This window comes from Poromitra crassiceps (assembly GCF_964638095.1).
Source record: "Poromitra crassiceps genome assembly, chromosome: 18".
Classification (NCBI taxonomy): Eukaryota; Metazoa; Chordata; class Actinopteri; order Beryciformes; family Melamphaidae; genus Poromitra; species Poromitra crassiceps.
The window spans coordinates 19,637,545-19,658,273 of record NC_139636.1 but is presented as its reverse complement, the minus strand read 5'-3'; the positions used below and the strand labels follow the sequence as shown (position 1 = coordinate 19,658,273).

Here is a 20,729-nt window from a genome sequence, read left to right as displayed (position 1 = left end):
CAACTTTTGACATTTTCAAGTTTACATTTTCTGGGAAAGGGAAGGTCGGATCACGATCCCTAAAGCACTATGTATTTTCTCACCCCGAATCCAACGCCGCCATCCGTGAGTCTCTACGAGTTACGGTTGCGGAGATACGTCCGCCCTGCCTGCAGGACTACAGGAGAGGACAGCGGGTTTCAAGTCACTGACCAAACACTCTATTTCAGTGATTGCTGTCAGAATATAGAGCCATTTAACACTTATTTTAACAAGAAAAAACATCGCTGAATGTACCTTTAAGCTGTGTGCACATGTTTAACATTCGCTCCTTTCCCTACAGCAATAGAAAAGCTTAATTGCACTATGTCCTAAGATGAGCAAAGCAATATAAATTTAGCCGCCCAAAGCATTAGAATGCGCAAGAACAAGAAAAGGCATAGATTGGATGATGAGTTAAGACTCGACATGTGCAGCCAACCACTCAGTCAATATTAGATGTCTGTTATTGTGAACATAATGGGAGCATAGTGTCTATATGTAAAGACATGCAATCAATGGCTGCTTTGGCGCTGCTGGATGACATTGCTAAAGGAAGACTTCGCCAGAGTTGATGAGAATGTGTCTTCAGGGACGGTGCAGATTTTCTGGCACATGTTAATGAGCCATGTTCGATTATCAAGAGCTATTCTCGTGGGAATTTGGGTAAATTGTGTGCACTGTTGGAACGACAGAGGAACTATGCAGTCCCTGTCCATCTACAGGTTCTCACAAACCTTAAGACAACTGGGACGATTCAGAGAGCTCAAACATTTTTGATTTGATTCATTTGACATGTCAAATACAAATAAATAAAATGTCATAGACTGCGATGGAATACATATTAATTTAAAAATGTTGAGGATAGCACAAAGTTAAAAGATAACGTCTTTCCTTTGTGGTCCTCTTTCAGGCAGAGATAGCAAGGCAATCGTATATGACTAAGATACCCTGTACCATGATACATACATAGACTAGATACCTACATACTCCTCCTACTTGCACCTACACATCAGTACACCCATATTGCTACTAGCTTCTATAATTACCATTCATCCATGGTTCAGATTTCCGTTTCACTCTTATTATTTTAATAGGAGCAACTTTGTCCACCACCTTCAAGAACACACATTTGACGTGTTCCCATGGCATGCTCTATCAACATCCGTACATAGCACTGCAGACCAGTTTAATGAATTTATGCGCTCGATAAAATAATCTCAACTGGAGTTCTTGCCTGACCTAATTTTGATTGTATTGTGTTCCATGAATTGTGAATTGTGTTCCTTTTGCTTTCTCCTTGTACAAATAAATCTACGAGTGATCGTTTTTGGTACAATCTCTGGGAAATCAGAGTGATCAGACACCAAAACGAGATCTATAACAGTTTGACTTATATATTAATGTTAGGTAGGTAGGTGGCTATTGCTCATCAGGTGTGCTTCAATATTTATGGCTAACAGTAGGAATGGCCATGAGGCCCCTTCAGAAGCAAACCTGTTTAGTACTTCATATTTGAGGCCTAAACAAAAAGTGTATGCACAACAGGTTGATCAGGCCAGTCAGCAGGTATATTACAGAGAAACAAACATTTTACACATTTAAGGTCTTTGCACACACAGTCCGATTGTTTTCGTATTCGTGTTTTTTAATCCATCATCTGAAAACACAGACGGGTCCCAGCTCGCAAAAATCTATTGACTGATGCGAAAAACGCAGAAAATCGAACCTCGTCCGAAAACTTAAATGACGGACGTAATTGTCGGACTTGGTGTGTCAATGATGATTGACACAAATGAGGTCGTATTCTTTTTTTTTTCCGTGCGTCAATTTCAGACAGGCAGGCTCTACGCCTCCTCCTGACCAGGCGTAACTCTTACGCCTGGGCGTAGTGAAAATAAGGCTTAAGCCGTCTTGGTGCAACCGGCGTAGCTGTTAGGTCGTAAAGTTACGACCAACTTAGCTTAAGACCAGTGTTGGTGCAACCGGCCCCTGATGTGTGAGGTACACTAAGAGCCCTGTTGTGTGAGGTACACTAAGAGCCCTGTTGTGTGAGGTACACTAAGAGCCCTGTTGTGTGAGGTACACTAAGAGCCCTGTTGTGTGAGGTACACTAAGAGCCCTGTTGTGTGAGGTACACTAAGAGCCCTGTTGTGTGAGGAACACTAAGAGCCCTGATGTGTGAGGTACACTAAGAGCCCTGTTGTGTGAGGTACACTAAGAGCCCTGTTGTGTGAGGAACACTAAGAGCCCTGATGTGTGAGGTACACTAAGAGCCCTGTTGTGTGAGGTACACTAAGAGCCCTGTTGTGTGAGGTACACTAAGAGCCCTGCTGTGTGAGGTACACTAAGAGCCCTGCTGTGTGAGGTACACTAAGAGCCCTGTTGTGTGAGGTACACTAAGAGCCCTGTTGTGTGAGGAACACTAAGAGCCCTGATGTGTGAGGTACACTAAGAGCCCTGTTGTGTGAGGTACACTAAGAGCCCTGTTGTGTGAGGAACACTAAGAGCCCTGATGTGTGAGGTACACTAAGAGCCCTGTTGTGTGAGGTACACTAAGAGCCCTGCTGTGTGAGGTACACTAAGAGCCCTGTAATAATCAAAAAACATTCCTCAAATACCAGCAACTAGTGAAGTACAGCATGACAGCAGCAGATTTGGAGGGCTTCTTTGTATTGTATTTTTACCATTTTGTATCCATAAAGGGAGGGACAGAGCCAACGTGTTCTAATCTCTATGGGGTTGATATGATGACGGATGACAGTGAGGTGTCGTTTTTACGCAGCATTGTCCATGTGATGTGATGTGATGTCACAAGTTGAAACCATTTGTACTTTTGTAGCGATCCAGCAGCCAGTTTAAATCAGTGCACACTGTCACAGAGCATTAAGCAATGTGGAAGTGGGACAGAGCTCAACAGGTAAAAGCAGTTGTCCCTGAGGCGAGCACTTGACCTGGCATCCTCCCAGTCACTTGTCCTTGAAAGCTGTCATCAGCCAAGAATGAAAAAGAAAGTAATAAGAAGAAAATCCTGTCTTTCATGCATGCTAGTCTACCAAAAAATGAATGAGGTTGACCGCAGACGGCACTGTAATATGCCAGAAGAACCCAAACAGGACCTGCTTCGGCCATTGATCATCATCAAATGTCTGTGTGCAGGCTGCTAGTCAAATGTCTGTGTGCAGGCTACTAGTCAAATGTCTGTGTGCAGGCTACTACAGTCAGACATACAGGCAGGTTGTTGATCCATTCATGTGAATAATTGATCAACAGGCAAACCACACACAAATGCATAATAGCCCATGGATCATGGATGATATTGGGCATCTGTGTGTAAAACGTTGTTATAATGGTCACTATGTCAATGTCAATGACACTAAAAAGCTTCAGGAGCAGCAACTCACTGCCAAGTAAGAAAAAACATGTATCCTTGAATGTGTTTTAAAGCCGTCATTATACCTAGTCTGACTCAGTGGAAGCAGGCAGCAGAGAGAAACCATTTCAGTCGGAGCGGAAGGGAAAACCCCTTTCCGCTCCCTGCAAGCTCTGCCATTGGCTCTGCCTCTGACCAATTCAAGTTGGAGTGAAGGGAGATCCCTTTGCGTGTAGCTCTCAAATGCCTCCGCCACTGTGAAACATAGACAACAAGGCTAGCTAGTAGCTAGATAGCAAGCAGCCCACATGCTGAAAATGGCAAGTTTTGACAAAGATTTGGAAAGCAGGCCTGGCTTGGTACTTTCGGTGGATGGTTGTAATAATAACAGAGCATTTTTTCCCCACTATACCAGAGTGAGAGTAAAGGTCGTTGCACACTGGGGGCGTTTGTCTTTGTGCGATTCATTTGCATGTCAATCATATTTTTCGAGCCTATTCCCGTGCATACCAGTGAGGTTTTGCTGAGCGATTTTGTGGCGTTGATGTTTTCGATCCAAGGTCGATTTTTCAGAAATTTGCTTCCGACATGTACACATCTGTTGCTGTGATTGACAGGTGGGTCAACATTTCGTGCAGTATATATATATTCACGTCGCTCTTTGTGTGTAATGGCCTTTAGAGGAGCCAGACTCTCTCCTGCACTGGTACAGCGCCAAACGGTCGGGGAAAGTCTGGCAAACGAGACCATCTTATACGATACGATACATACTGCAGTGTTTGTCACAAGAGAGATTCACTTAAATCTTTCCAATTAAAACATACCAGACCTAATAGCCTGGTGTGCAGCGCCCAGGAATCACAGTCTTTAGCACACTTTGATTTTGCATGGTGATTCGTAAGGGATGAATGTATGAATGAACATGAATGGCCCTATGAACCCCCATGCAAAATCAAAGAGTGCCAAAGTCTGTGAATCATAGGAGCTGGACACCAGAGTACCAGACCTTTACAAATATCCTACTCCACTGCATGCTCTACTTTGTAAAGAGCTATTCTAACAACTACTACTGCAGGGCTGTACAGTGCTACATACTGTATGTAGCAGCACGTGCTATGAAAAAAATTGGTCCGTGCTATGAATGAATTTACCGCAGTAGCACACGTGCTGTACTGTTTTGAAACATTTCTTGTGAAGGTTTGGATTTTGTGCGCCCTGACAGTATACAGTACAACATTAATGTTATTTGCCAGTCACAGACCTGTTTAAGTGATGAGCTGCACTACTTGTGGTTGTTTTTAGAGAATGGTAACATACATTTTATACGCGTGCTACAATTTTATGGCCTGTGCTAAAAAACTATCAACCGCTGTAGCACCAGTTCTATGAGCAAAAAAAGTTGACGCACAGCCCTGTACTCGAAAAAGCTTTGCCCAACCTAATTTCTGCATCAGAATCAGTTTTCACTTTTATTGCCACAATATGCAAGATTACATAGAGTACATTTGTCTTAGCGTCATTATGCAGCGTAGCGGTTAGGGATGTAACGATAACCGTGATAAAATTCCTTACGATAACCGTACCGTTTCACATGAGGCTAATAAGTTCAGTGATCATATCATCAGTGATCATGTCATGTTCCAGACCAGGGGGGCCTAACTCACAGGGGGGTCCCCACGGGTCCGCTAGTGGTGTAAAGTTCTGGTAGGAGAAGCAGCTATAATACTTTAAAGTAACAAGTGAAGTCCAGCTGCTGTAGCTGGCTTTCGGGCCTTGTTGGTGAGGCCGATGGCGGTTGGGAAGAAGCGGTTCTTGTGGCGAGAGGTTCTGCTCTTGACAGGCCTCAGTCTCTTGCCGAGGGCGAGTGTTTCGAAGAGTTTGTGGCCAGGATGGGAGGGGTCAGCCATGATCTTACGAGACCGATTCAGTGTCCTGACTGTGTGCAGGTCCTGAAGGGACGGTGATGGAGGTGGTGAGGATGGACTCAACGATGGAGGTGTAGAAGTACACCATCATTGTCTTTGGCACTTTGAATTTCTTCAGCTGCCGTACAAAGTACATCCTCCGCTGTGCCTTCTTGGTGAGAGCTCTGATGTTCAGCTCCCATTTTAGATCTTGGCTGATGATGGATCCCAGGAAGCGGAAGGACTCCACTAGGGTTGTGCGATGTTAACTAAATAGCCATCGCGATGGTTCCACAGTGAAACATCCTGATGGACGATGGCATCATCGTTGGGTGATTTATGAAGTTGCTGCGGTGCCATAATGCCGTTTTGCTGCACCGCATGTTCATGTTTCCAACAGGACAGCTGAGCTCTACATGAGACCAGCGGACTTGGATAGGCTACTACTACAGCACAGAGCCAGGTGACTGAAGCAGTGGCTGTCACTACCAGCAATATTGAATGGCGCAAAAACAAATAACGTTAATGTTACAGATCCTGACCAACATGTGTGTGTTGAATTTAACTAGCTGGCAGAAAACTGACAGAATTACTGGCGGATATAACGTTCGATTCGCATGGCCTGAGTTTTGAACCTAACATATTAAGGAGAAATAGAAACACAGCAGCAGCCTACAGTATGTAATGGAGCGACTTCATGGAAACAGGCGAGTTGAATTCACAGTTAAAGACTTGTAACGTTACTCACACTGGGTTGAAAACAGGAAAGAACGTGAAGTTTCTTCTTTGTCTTAACATTTTCACAACACAACCGACTTATCCTCCCCTCCCCCTCCCCCTCTCCCTCCGCTCTACTGCTTCTCTGAACTGGGTGCGCTTGTTTAATGCTGCCCACGCGTCGCGGTTGAGTGGACTTGGCCTTTCTTATTATTAAAACTGCTAAATTTTAATTTGAACAGATAATGAATCACGATGATCGGATGTAGAAGGCTCAGAGGTCGATGGGGGTCGGCCCATCGACGATGGTCGATGCTATCGTCCATTGTGCCAACCCTAGATTCCAGTGTTACTGGGGAGCCACCCAGGTTGATGGGGGAAGGTGGGGCTGTGTTCCTCCTGTAATCCACAATCATCTCCTCCACTGTCTTTTGAGTATTTAACACAAGGTTATTTTGACTGCACCAAGATGATGATGGCACATCTGCCCCAGACAACCTGCTCATCTTCTGCACACTGATTTATTCTGGTTTGTAACACCAATCCTTGCAGAAGGAAATATTAGCAAGGCTCACCAGCTTTAGACAGGCTTATACTACTAACCCGTTCTACAGGTCGAATCAGCCACACGACATTTGAAATGTCATGAGTGAAGCCAGGCGGAAAGAGTAGGCTGCTGTGTCAAACAGTAGGTAACTGTCTGGCTGTAACTGGCCAGTAATGTCACACACACTGGCCATTATACAGCCTTTCTAATGTAGATGTGGGTGTGTACGCATGACGCTGTTAAGTTTTGTTGTACATTAGTGTTCAGATACCACTGTCATTTTATGTGGCAAACTGGTCGCAAGTCTATTTCCAAGGTCAAGATACACCACAGACACTCTTTTGACCCATCACACTTTTTTCCCCATAACACTTGTTCCTACAGTCTAACATCTCATTCATTGAGGGCACAATCTCCCCCATCACAGTTAATAAGACAAGATACATTAAGCATTTGACATCTTCTGTTTGGAGAGCATTTGAGCAGAGCCAATGTGTGTCAAATGAATGAGGTTAAATACGCATCTGAACAGGCAAGAGACTGCGGCCAGACTCAAATCAACAGCAGGCAATGGATCCCGTGATTCTCATTCATTACCCACAGCTGCCTCGAATCTTTATCTATCTCTGGCACACACTAGTCACCACTCGCCATCCATTCTTCTCACAGTATCAGAGCCTTAAACAAATATGCCCGCACATGTTTGGCCTCAACAGGTTTAATTGGGTTGTGGGTAAGCTAGGAAACAAGCATGAAGTATGAGGAAGCTCTGCCTGCCCCTCGTCATCCACATCAGTCAAAGTAGGTCCTGTAAGCTAAAGCTACAGGAGCAGGGAATCCGCCAGAGCCTTTGGGTAAAGAGAAGACAGCCAGTTAAGGATAACGAGTGTTGTTTTGATGTAGTTTTGTAGACAAACATAGTTGAAAATTCACGTTATTTTTGCTACTGCGTCTGCTGCAAAGGGAGCTTGCCAGTAACATGACGTTATTAACGGCAGCTGGGGGCGAGGGTAACGTTAGTGGTGGGGGGGGTTTAACGTGTCTTGATCAGAAGGCTTTCATATTTCAGCAATAAATAAAGGCTGAAGGGCGAGTTTACGCTCAAAAGGACCAGAAAAAGAGGAAGGCATAACGTAATGTACAGCCTCGTACATTTCAGTGGGTTAGCCACCACTCCCTGACTGGCTTCCTCCCGTCTTGGCGCATCTCTTCCTGCGTGCTGCTGTCGGTAACGTTATTTCTTTCAAAAACACACATTAATATCCCAATATATACGACGCTTTAGCATAATTTGACGGCAATACGTACCGGGTATGTCAACGCAGAGGTGTTTCCCCAGCTCTGAAACTTGTGAGTCCCTGTGGTGTGGCGTGAGCAGCGTGCGTGCCGCTGAGCGTCAGAATGGAGACAGCAGGAAGCTAGCTAGCAGGCTGGGCGGATAAATCAACCGGTGTGACGTCAGCAGCGCTGCTGAGAGCGCGAGAGGTTTCACCTGATTTCCCTTCACATAAGTTTTGATTTGTTTGTTTGTTTATTTATTTGTTTGCTTGTTTGTTAGACCAAGCGACGTTATGATGCATCCTCTGGCAGCCAGGAGGTCCACCAGTCTTGAGTAATATTTCCCTGTGTCTCCATACTTCTTCTCCATACTTCTCCTTGTAGTACAGCGATAAGAAGTATGGAACACCAGCTGGAGAAGGGGTCCAGCCCCATGGTCCAGCCCAGCTCATTGTCCACACCCCGGCCTGAGCCAGTACAGAGCACGCCCTACAGAGCACACCCCCTAAGTACAGAGCACGCCCATAGGCGATAAATGGCTCTCCCCCCTTGGCAGAAGACTGATGTCTGGAGGTAGGCCTACCAGAACCTCTCATCACAGGGACAGCTTCTACCCAACTGCCATCTGCCTCTTCAACGAGCCCTAAAAGCCCCCACAAATGAGGGCTTTACGCCCCAAGCACAGCAGGCTTAGTAGTAATGGGCTGCTGGGGTCAGTAGAGCTCAGGAGCGTCTACCTCCCATGCTGGTGATTCCGAGTTCAATTCCCAGCTGTGGGGGACTACACGGGTATACGCAATGCACTCAAGCAAGTTCCCACACTGCTTGTTCCAAGTGATTTCAAGTGATTCCTGGAACATGAACAGTTGGAATATGGGAAATCTCATGTTATAGGCCTAAACTTTAAGAGATTCCTATCAAGGACGTCACGCTAAAATTGAAATATGGCAAGACTATTCAGGATCCTTTGAAGTCAGTCATATAATTAATTATAATAAAATTTCAGCTATGATAATTGGTTGACCTTCCAACCAAAAATGCACCATGATAGCGAGCATTAACAGTCAGGGTGGGAATTTCATCATTTTAGGGGCAAGGCCATTTGGCCTTCGGTGTCAAATTTTTTTTAGGGCACAAGGCCACATGCCAGGGCAAAAGGGCCATTGCTTTATTGTCATTGTGAAGAGTGGTGTTTAATTACATCATTTACGCCAATTACACATCCTTTGCATAGGGCAGGCTACACTAAACTGAGACCACTGATGCTTTAAAAGCAACTGACAGTAGCAGGCTGGTAGCAGGGCATTGTCAAGGTGGCCTTAGGGATCTCAGGGCATGACGGCCAGTGGGAGGGGCAATAGAGGCCATGACCTCTGTAATTCCCACCCTGTTAACAGTCAAAAATCATGACTGACTGTAACCTTATTTCTTTGAGTCCGCTATAGGTTTGAGTGAGTTTGAGAATGACGCAGCAGACATGGATTGTGCAACAAGTGGTTGCATTTCTAAATTAGTGAATGGAATAACCTATATATATTTTTAATTCTGTTGTTTTTTTACTATAGGAAGGAACTGATCAGTTCATCACTAATATTTGATCAATTTTGTGTAGCCTAATGTGAGCTTGGTAGCAAATATAATTTCCTCAATATTGCACAGCACAATTAAAACATAATTGTGCTTGCTTGTGAAAGAAATTATAATAAAAGTTATTTCTTTTTCATCTTTGGACAACATGAAATATGACTGCTGTTAGCTGCCTGATACCAAAAACATTAACAATTTGCCCAGTAATAATCAATTCTTGACAGATTTGTTCTGTCATACTCCTGTAAACCTATTTATTTGCATCAGCTCAGCTGGGATGATGACAGTTGTTGGGTGATTTCCCAACCCCATGCTGTCCTGTTGTGGTGGAAATGGCTTTTTAAGCTGCAAAAGGTGTGTGTGAACCATCTTGACAGAAGTGCAGGATCTTTGGTTTCTCCATTGTTTCAGATTTTTGATGATCAGATGCTGAGAATGGTTTAAATGAAACAACAAACATATATCTACCCTATATATACAGTATTGCTGAAGTGGAAGAAGATGGCAACATCTAAAACAAAATCATCAAAATATCCATGTGGATCCAAATCCAACCGGTCAAACACCCGGTTATCATCTACCACAGCTGTAGTGTGTCTGTGTGTGTGAGAGAGAGAGAGAGAGAGATAGAGAGAGGGGGGGGGGTATTTTCCAGTGGCGTAGAGTGACACCGCACCACACACAAAATGACACAATTCTGCCCTCTAATGTTCAGTACTGCCTGTTGCAGAAATTGTGTCCATTCTCTCAGCAAACACCAGATTACAACACGAGTTTGTTTCCAAATTTATTCAGTGAATACCTCCACAGTGCTTTTCTTGGTCCTCAGTCAAAACTAAAAACACGTCGTTCATTCCCATATGACACACATTGGCTGTCTAACACCATTTTAATAAGGCACAAATAATACAGTGCAGCATTGTGTCCCGCCCTGAAGCAAATTCTCTAAAACTGTTGCATTGCTCCTGGACAGGAATATGTAGCTTATAATAATGACATCTTTCTCTGGCAGGCCGATCGTCCAATCCCGAGGGTTTTTCCTCCAAATGTCCCATCTACTCTCCGCAAACAGATCCACGGCTGCAAGGAAAAACAACAGGTGGGAATTTAGGGGAACAGCACAAACACTATCACACTTCTGCTATCTGATGGAGTACTGAGATTCAGACCGAGGTGGTTCCCCAAAACCGTGTTCAGCTCCATTGACCTATATTGGAATAGTGACTCTCAATATAAGCACAAGTCTTGAGTCAAAAGTTTGGACACCAAACTTTCTATATTTTTACCCCTAGAATAATAATAAAGACATCAAAACTATGAAATGACACAAATGGACTTATGCGGTGACCAAAAAAGGCAATGGAAAGGCAAAGGCTTTGGAAATAAATTAATATCTACATAGGATCAACTTCATCATTCTGTCTAACATCATTTCAAGCTTTTAAGCAGAAGCCTTTCCATCAAAATGGCTTGAAGAGAATGTGAAACATAAAACATTCAGTGAGGTGGGTCCAGACTGTTGACTGGTAGTGTATCGGTGGAGTGCTGCTCCTTCCAGTACATAACCTGTTCCTGTGTGCTCCTGCTGCTCCTTCCAGTACAGAACCTGTTCCTGTGTGCTCCTGCTGATCCTTCCAGTACATAACCTGTTCCTGTGTGCTCCTGCTGCTCCTTCCAGTACATAACCTGTTCCTGTGTGCTCCTGCTGCTCCTTCCAGTACATAACCTGTTCCTGTGTGCTACTGCTGCTCCTTCCAGTACATAACCTGTTCCTGTGTGCTCCTGCTGCTCCTTCCAGTACATAACCTGTTCCTGTGTGCTACTGCTGCTCCTTCCAGTACATAACCTGTTCCTGTGTGCTCCTGCTGATCCTTCCAGTACATAACCTGTTCCTGTGTGCTCCTGCTGATCCTTCCAGTACATAACCTGTTCCTGTGTGCTCCTGCTGATCCTTCCAGTACATAACCTGTTCCTGTGTGCTCCTGCTGCTCCTTCCAGTACAGAACCTATTCCTGTGTGCTACTGCTGATCCTTCCCAGTACAGAACCTATTCCTGTGTGCTACTGCTGATCCTTCCCACTACATAACCTGTTCCTGTGTGCTACTGCTGATCCTTCCCAGTACAGAACCTGTTCCTGTGTGCTCCTGCTGATCCTTCCCAGTACAGAACCTGTTCCTGTGTGCTACGGTATGTTTGCTCTCACCCCTGAGCTTGGCACTGCAGCCCGGTGGCACAGGGGCAGTGGTCACGGGGGCCCTCCTGGTCCCAGGCCAGCATGTCCATCAGCAGGTTGGGGTGGCTCAGACAGGACTCCCCCTTCTCCGGGTTGGGGTTACACACTGGAAATAACAGCTCTGGAGGAGGGCGCCGAGACAAGAAAGAGGACAAGGAAGTTAAGAAACATTTCAGAAACATGACATGACATGACATTTTCTTTCAAACAAAACTGTAAGATTCATCCTACTTAAACAGGCTTGGATGATGCATTTAGTCATGGGTATAAAGCGTACTTTTATCAGGCTGTCATATCCAAACTTTGCTGTTTCATAAACTTTTGTTAACCACATACCTTATTTCAAGCATTTAACCAAAATCCCCATGCAAAAATCCCATTGACTTTTACACGTAAGGGCCGGAAGAGCTGACATCCAGGTCTTCTGGTACAGTTTGAGCAGGTCTGCCCATCACTCAGGCTCACCTCTCTGGAAGGCACAGCAGAGGTTGGGCCGGCAGTCACTCTGGAACTGACAGATGGTTCCCTCCGTTCCTCTGGTGGCATTGACTGTGCACTGGCCCCACACACACATATCATCTGAGCAGCACTCCTCATCCGTAGTGCAGGGCTAGAGTGGGGACAGCAATGTATTCATAGGTAATCTGTTCTGTAACCTCATCACTAATTACATTTTATGGGATCAGACAATTTCCCTCTCTGGTGGCTCCCTTGTAAAAGCTCTCCACCATGGTGCATGGTGTAGTAGTGTTTTAACGTCACTCAATCATTGCCACATTAAAGCTGAAATGTGTAACTTTTGTAGTGCAGAAACTTTGTCTCCCCCTTCTGGCAGTGAAGGAACATGCGTTCACACATTCATGTGGTGTCTGGAAAATTAGTTCCCATCTCGATTGTTTCCTTTGGCCTTTGTTGTCACGCAAAAACTGGAAAGACCCGTCCCAAGGTGATTACTATACGAGGAGTGCACTGTACAGTAGGCTACTGCTACAGTTTAAAATGCTATATGTAAGTAATTTAAACAAATGACAATTACACATGACAGTAGACTGCTCACCCACCATATCAGTTGGTATGCAGGGAAGGCACTTGGAGCTCTCTATCTCATACAGGCAGTATCTCAAGTCTCCACAGTCCTCATCCACCATGCACTCCTGGGTTCAGAGAGACCAGCAGCCATAGTAAGAACATAGAAGTAGACTGAATAGAGAGAACACTTCCTGGTGTAGCTTTCTCTGTCGCTTTCACTATACCAATGGGTTATTTGCATCATAACCTGTGAAATTCTAGAGCAGCTTTTAAGTGTTCCAACAACAAATGACAATGAAAACGGTTTGATTTGGATGGCACCAATGATTCTATTCATTATAAGTCTATAAAAACATTATGATCCTCTTTAGTTGTACAGACATGACTTATTTTTTGAGTTTGTATGTATGTAGCAGATGGTGACGGGGTGAGTGAATACAGTTTCAGCACCATGGAGAGCTCCATTCTTTAGCCACTGATGGAGCTAACCTGGGCGGAGTTGGAATCAGTCAGGGAAGGGGACTATGAAAGCCCTGACTAAATGGCAAATTAGTGATTGTGTGCTCCAACGGGTATTAGAACTAGTTGGTGTAAAATGGTGAGTATAGAAAGAAGCCCTTGCTCTTTGATTGTTTACCACTCATGTTTTAGGAAACCAGTTTGATTTCTGCAATCGAGTTTGATTGCAGAAAATGTTTCAGTTTCCTAAAACATGAGTGCGCTGCAGGAAATGTATTGATGTCATGTGATGTCATCAGGGCCCAGAAATGCTAAGATACTTTCTTTTTCTGACGAGTTCAGTCAGACTTTCCTCAGCTGTTTGCCTCTTCTTTATCGGTCAGAGGAAACAACGTCTGCCAAGAACAACACCGGCCCAGTGAACTCCACTCTGGATTCCGGTGCTTTCTATCTCCGAGCACCGAGACTGCTCTGGACAGTGTCAGCATCAGAGACTGGACTGGACAGTGTCCGGATCAGAGAGTGGACTGGACACTGTCAGGATCAGATGCCCGAGACGGGACGAACCTTTGAGGGATTAAGCCCTTACAGTTCGGTCTATGACTATGTCACCTAATGTGTGATGCTTTTGTTTCCACTCACAACGAACCAGAAGACACAAGGCTTAAGAGGACCACCCCCCCCCCCCCCCCCCACCCACACACACACACACACACACACACACACACACACACACACACACACACACACACACACACACACACACACACACACACACACACACACACACACACACACACACACACACACACACAGTCCAATCCTCCATGACATGTCTGGTCTAGACAGATGCTGGCTCTCTGTCTCTCGCTTTCTATCATGAAACACCTCCAGTCTGCCAGTAAAACTTTCCTTTCCACTCTCAGACAACACTCCCTTCTGTCAGTGCTCTACCTAACACTCTCAATGGAAAATACTGCATGAATGCACTATTTTTGAATTTGAATACGAATTTTCATCTCTACATTGCTCATATCCCCCGACAGAAATGTCAGAATATAGACTTGTCTTTCTTTCCTTGATATTCGGCATAAAAAAAGATCTTTGGGGCAACACTGGAGACTACGCAGTACCCAGAATACCCTGCAATTATCTTAATAGATCCCAGATGACGACGGCTGCTATTAGCCACACAAGCCCAGTAGCCGCTTATTTTCATTCTCTGCGTAAAAATATTTTCCAAAAATTTGCAGCATTTTCTGATCGTCCCCGAGGGTTTCTCCGCTGAAATGTGTGTTCTCAGGAGAGCTGCGTGACCCTTCTTTGCTTTTCCCAGCATGCTCTATAACCGCTTTCTGTACGGGTGCCAGGAAAGCAGAAAGATCAAAACGCAGCCGAAACGCCATAATGGCAAAACAGGCAGGAGGAATAATGACCTCAACCCATGACTCTAACCATGAAAAGTATACATGATCTCATTCTTTATAAACGCATGCTGAGGCAGCATTCCACCTCCCTGTCTCTGCTTCTACAGACAGATATTCTCAAAGTGGATGGTGGAAAATGCAACGGGAGTAACAGTTGAAGTAGTTGTGCCCAGAATAAGTCGACTATCTCCTGAATCAAAACAGACGTTTGACTCGCTTGTCTGTGATGATGTTGATGATGTCAGGTGAGAAGTGCTGGAGAAGCCTGTCCTCACATCACGACTGGAGGAAAAAAAAAAGCCACAGAGGAGACATATTTGGGCTGGAACTGGAGCAGTTGGATAGTGTGACTCTGAGCAAACACACTGCTTCCTGATCTCCTGAGTCAACATATAGACTATACAGAAGGGATTAGGCCAATATGGCTGGTCTAAAAAGCCGTTCAGCCTGTTAGTATCAGTCATTTATGTTGTTTCAAATCATAGCACCAGGATGAAATGAGACTAAATTATCCGGATTCTTAAATTATAGGTCAGGACTCAAAAATTGGATTTCCCCAAAGCATCAAGGATTACAATGATGTTGTAACGAGAGCCGGTCCTTCCAGAAATACTACACATGTGATCAGTCCTATCATCATCTCTCCTAATTAAGGGGGGAAGTAATTTGTTTTAAGTCATTTGGCTTTTACTTGTGCATGTTTTGCTGAACAATTGTACTTAGCGACATTTTAAATCACATCCATTACAGAGGACAGATTTTGTGGCTCTCCATAAGCTGGATAATCAGAAATTGACAAATTGTGAGGCCATTCACGCCGAATTATTTTGTAATTTCCAAATCTTCCAATCAAAATAATCTAGTTTGGACTCTCCATCCTTTTAGAATTGCATGATTTCTCATGCATTTCTCCCTGATTTCCCCCAATTATTGGTGATCAGAATGCTGACTTCTTTGAAAAAGACAAACACTCACATGATCCACGCTGTTCCACTGGCCAGCAATCTCCAAGTGTGTGCTGTTTGTTTCCTATAAGTGGGGAAATATCAGAGTGATATACCCCATTTAAAAAAGAAAAGCACACACACACACACACACACACACACACACACACACACACACACACACACACACACACACACACACACACACACACACACACACACAAACACACACTAGTGCGTCACAGTTATGTGAAAACAAAGGCAAAATAAGCTTATCTCTGCTGTCTCATAAAAACCTTTTATAAGCGTCATAAACCGAGAGCTCATGAAACTAATCCCTTAACCCACTGCAAAAACCTATTAAAAAATACTGGGTGTCAGTCTGAAAACAAGGTCAGTTTTCTCATTTTCTGAGAAGTAGAGCAAGTCAGGAGTTGGAATGTTTTCTCATAGACCTACTCACAGTCTGAAGTCAAGCCTTACCTGGTCAGTTGTGTCCAGCACATCCTTGGTCTGGTTGTGGTTTGGATGCAGATCCAGTGACGTAAGAGATGATTTCGCGCTCTCAGTGGCGATCTGTAAACGTTGGATAGGCTACATGTGAAATCCTTGTAACATGCAGTATATGGCAATTCCATATATGTTTATATACTAGATTCCCATGCGTAGGGGGAAAGTAAAAATACACTCCAGTGGTTGTTATAAAAGAGGCCCAAAACACAGTTGACAGTCTGTTGATATTCTCCTGTCTTCTGTGATGATAATAAAGGGAGAACTTCAGAAAGTAAACTATAAACAGTTCTCAGTCAAGACATATTTTCTATTCATTCCACTGTTTGAAATGTCTGAGACAAATCTTCCTCGAGGAATAACACAAAGTTAACTCCACTAACACTGTACTGAGGCTATCTTTTACCCCTGGCAATTTAGGCAGTGGTCATAGGGGAATCGATAAAGAATTAGATCCACAGGAAGAATTAACAATGGCACTGGGATCAGTAAGATACCCAGCCTTACTATTGTCAATTCCAGTGCCACCCCCCCCGTCCCCCCCCGTCCCCGTCCCCGTCCCCACACACACACACACACACACACACACACACACACACACACACACACACACACACACACACACACACACACACACACACACACACACACACACACACACACACACACATAGTTTACGAAAAGTAAAGATGGGAAACCTCAATACGACCTGTAAGATGTTTTTTTGTTGTTGCAGTGAGCCATCTTTACTGTCACTCTGTGTCACCAGCATTAAATAGCCTCCTGATATGAACGCATAATAAAGCTGACCAGACCTGGTCCACTGCCTCCTCCAGTATGTGCTGGGTGTCTTCCATCAGCATCTCCACCTCTCGGAACATGTCGTTCAGACTGGCCGGGCCGCGCTCCAGCCTGGCGTCCTGCTCCCCGCTCACCAGAGAGAAGAGCACTGAGGCCACCGACAGCAGCACGGTACCGGGCACAGACATCCTGGCTTCCTCTCTCCTCTTCTCTTCTGTTCCCGTCTGGTGCTAGTCTGTGCTGAGCTGCCTGGAGGATAGTGTGACGCACCGGGCGTGCACAGCGCACACAGCTGGATGTGTTTTATTTGGAAAGTCTGATGGGGAGAGAGGATAGGGGGAGAGAGGGTGGGAGGGAGGGGGGTTATTAAACCGGAACGAATCAGGTTTAATGGGGTGGCGAGAGTCAAATGCATTCGGCGAAGTAAATGTCAAAGTCAAACTGCTGATTATGGGGAAGTTTTTTTTAAGAGATTAATAGCGTATAAATGCTGGTTACACTAAGCATATCTGCCAACATTAGGCATTAGGCTTACTAATGGATATACATTATGTCTAACATTTTGACATGATATGTATTACTGCCATTGTTAAATAGTCAAATAGCACATGCATTTTAATCATCTAATTTATTACATTTTTACAACAAATCTTGCTTATCTTGACAGTGTCTGACAGACTTGAAAATTTACACTTCGATGAAACCAACACAGGACAATGTTGTAGCCACAAAAAAATATGCAGTCACATGAGTAATTAAAGTGTTCTATAGAATTTATAGTAAAAAGTATAAGGAAAGCAACCATCAAACAGAATAGACCATGCCTTCAGACAGTGAACCACTGTTGATTTTCCTACTTTATATCAACAACCATAAGTGAAGTGTTACAGTGTGTTGTTAAAAATCTAAATTCTCAAGGTCAAGGTTACTTTATTTGTACCCGTACGCAGATTTGGTTGCAAAGAGAGTCACACATAAGAAAAACACATGCAGTAGACAAACATAAAAGCAGATAGCTTAGTGCAAAGTGCTCAGTTCCAATAATCACTACATTTAAAAAATCCAAAGAGATCAAAATAAGTAAACATGGGGGCTCAGAGGGACCACGGCCACCACTTTGGGTTTCGTGGCCAAAGTCCAATAGCATCATCATTAACTATACTAGTTCGGGAGCACACAATCACTGGCCATTTAGTCATGCCTTGCTCACAGCCTCTTCTCTCTCTCCCCAGAGGGCTTTCATAGTCCACTTACCTGGCTGATTCCAACTCTGCTCAGGTGTGCTCCATTATTAGTGGAGCTATGAATGGAGCTATCCATGGTGCTGAACCTGTGTTCACTCATTTTAGCCACTAATTAGCCATTTTTGCTCATTTAGTCAGCCCTAATGAATGACCTATTCAAAAATCCAGCCCTGTCACCGTCTGCTCGGGACCCTTGCCAGTACCTGTGCCAAATATGAATGCTAACAGGGCGATGGTGTCTGAGGACAAATGAAACAGAGACACATACATACAGAGATACAGTACGTAGGTTTGCTCATTTATGTGCAAGATATTATATTTCCTCAATGACTACCAGAACATTGACTGTTGCATATAAGTATTGGACCCTCGAGTGCAACTGTTTGGCTTCAGAACCCGTGGATTATGCGGCATGAGCAGTTTGGAGGAATTTGAAGAATGTTTTATGCTTTTTTTTAAGAGAATGTCCTTCAGGGGCGCCCAAGTGGTGTAGCGGTCTATTCCCCCGCCTACCAGCATGAGGACTGCAGGTTCACACCCCTACAGATATTGGCCATGCATGTTTGCGGGTGGGAAGCCGGGAAGGGTATGTGTCCTGGTCAGGGTGCCTGTTCAGTGGGGAGGGGAACTAGGGGGAATAACTTGTCCCTCCACATGCGCTACGCCCTGCTACTGAAACTCCTTAGCCTACTGTCAGGTCAGGTGAAAAGAAACGGCTGGTGACTCCACAATCGGAGGAAGCATGTGATAGTAACTCTACAACTCTCCCCAGATCGGAAATCCAAGAGAAAAAATATATATATCAAGGAAAACAAGCACAGATCTTTTACATGTCAGTGATGCCACAGTGCCCACCGGGCACTGGCAGCCATACAGCCACGGACTAGTCAATGTCGCCCTCTAGAGGCGACTAGTAACCGTCCCCAAGTAGGCTATCTGTTCTACGTATCACCTGACATTGCCATGTGTTGCCATGAGGCAAGCTACGCTGGCACCGTGGAAAAAGAAGAAGGGAAATAGCCAAGGGAAAATTACTCACAAATCAATAAAAAAATTTTTTTGGCTTTTTTCATTCCTTGTCTATAGTGTCATAATGTTTTAACCTGGGCCTCCAAGCACGTCTCCCTGGTGCTTGGAGGTGGCATTTTATTTAGAAATAAGGATTTTGCCTCTTATTGTTGTTGTTGTTGTTGTTTTGGTTATTATTGTTGTATCGCAAATTAATTGTTTTCAGATGATGTGTACCATTTTTATGTGGCATATATATGTATATATAGCTGCTGTTAACCTGCTGTTTTTTGTTTTTTTTTACCTGCTAAAAATGACAAGAAATTGTGTCTGGTAGGCCTACAGGTTGGTACGGGCTGATTTGAATCAGGAGCAAAATACTTCCCATGTGACATCTTGAATTTCCTGACTGGAAAACATGAGCAGAAGAATGAGTTGCACTTACATCTTCATACCAATAGATGGCCTTGTTTCCCCAGGCTTCATTCAGGGTTACGGCTTTTGAAAGAGGTCACTGGCTGTATCCATAATAATAAGCCTGCACTTTGGGCAGCATGGTTAGCATGGTAGTCAAAAGTTTGCTGGTTCGTCTTCCCGTTCCAACAGTGCCTGATACCGTGAGCAAGACCTGTGTAACCCACATGTACATGTAACACCACTGGGTAACAACCTGGTCCAACAACAACAACAATAAGACTTCCGTTGTGGACATTTAGCCTTCAAAATAAAAGCGACATAATGTATGTTTTTAAGACACTGAAAAGGTGTTATTTTGCAGATTAAAAAAATAAACTAAGCATTTAAACGAAGCTATACAATACAAATTATGTTTCTCTATGACAATAACTTTTAATAATATTGAGAACGTTCTTCTCAGTATGGATAAATGCTGCGCAGTGTCACCCCTAATGTCCCTCCGGCCAATCAATTCTAGCAAGGATCCTCTGACTAATTACTAATTAGCTCCAGAGGGGTGGTGCTGGAGCTCCAGAGGGGAGGAGCTACGGCTTTGTGTTCTGCATCGAGCTAGTCTGGGCACCTTTCACCCCGCTTTTTGTCATGGGGCGTAAACCACGGAACCAGAATGAACACCGGAAAGCAGTGCGCCAAAAAACGTCTTTGTTGCCGTTAGCTTGACGTCTCTTTCCTCGATTAATTGTCTCATTCAAAGCTTCTGTATTGGCTTAAAAGATGTGAGATTGTGAATCCGCAATGTTTCTAAAAGAATTTCTTCAAAAACTTCGTTCGGTACGTCCATCTTTTGTTTTGTTGTTTGCCGTTCTGATACTTGTGTCAAATTGTCAAGTTAACGTAAAAGTTGACGAGCTAGAAACGCTGCCCTTCCTGTCTAGGGCGGGCTCTAGGCCGGAACCAGGTAGGGTGACAAAATCAATTGTGAACGGAAGCCAGGCTCTTTCTCGCCGAGAAGAGCCTGGTGACGCGAGGTTAGCATCGAGCAGCCTCTCACTTTGGAAGCCTATGTAGGCTACTATTTTTTTCTTTTATACTATACTTGAACACACGTGACACGATCATTATAGAGCTTTTATTTTGAAAAGTACTTACCGGAAGATGTATTTTCGTCGCTCTGTCTAGCTTGACGCTGTGTCTACAACACGGGTTCGACACCTTCGACACAGACGGGACAC

General features: G+C 44.3%; 2 protein-coding genes across 2 annotated transcripts in view; both read right to left on the bottom strand.

Annotated features, from left to right (window-relative positions):
• far1 (fatty acyl CoA reductase 1) overlaps nucleotides 1–7,961 on the bottom strand; it is a 39,156-nt gene extending 31,195 nt beyond the window's left edge. The window contains exon 1 of the mRNA XM_083655096.1: nucleotides 7,868–7,961. The gene's annotated coding sequence lies outside the window, so the exon portion shown is untranslated. The remainder of the gene's footprint in view (nucleotides 1–7,867) is intronic.
• A 2,286-nt stretch (nucleotides 7,962–10,247) lies between these two features.
• Nucleotides 10,248–17,036, bottom strand: dkk3b (dickkopf WNT signaling pathway inhibitor 3b). The gene is made up of 7 exons (XM_083655128.1): nucleotides 16,843–17,036; nucleotides 16,001–16,093; nucleotides 15,549–15,602; nucleotides 12,720–12,812; nucleotides 12,124–12,268; nucleotides 11,629–11,779; nucleotides 10,248–10,504 (listed from the first exon to the last, which is right to left on the bottom strand). Exons 1-7 carry the CDS (start codon nucleotides 17,014–17,016, stop codon nucleotides 10,480–10,482), a joined length of 735 nt encoding a protein of 244 aa, XP_083511254.1. The 5' UTR covers nucleotides 17,017–17,036; the 3' UTR covers nucleotides 10,248–10,479.
• Nucleotides 17,037–20,729: the final 3,693 nt, after the last annotated feature.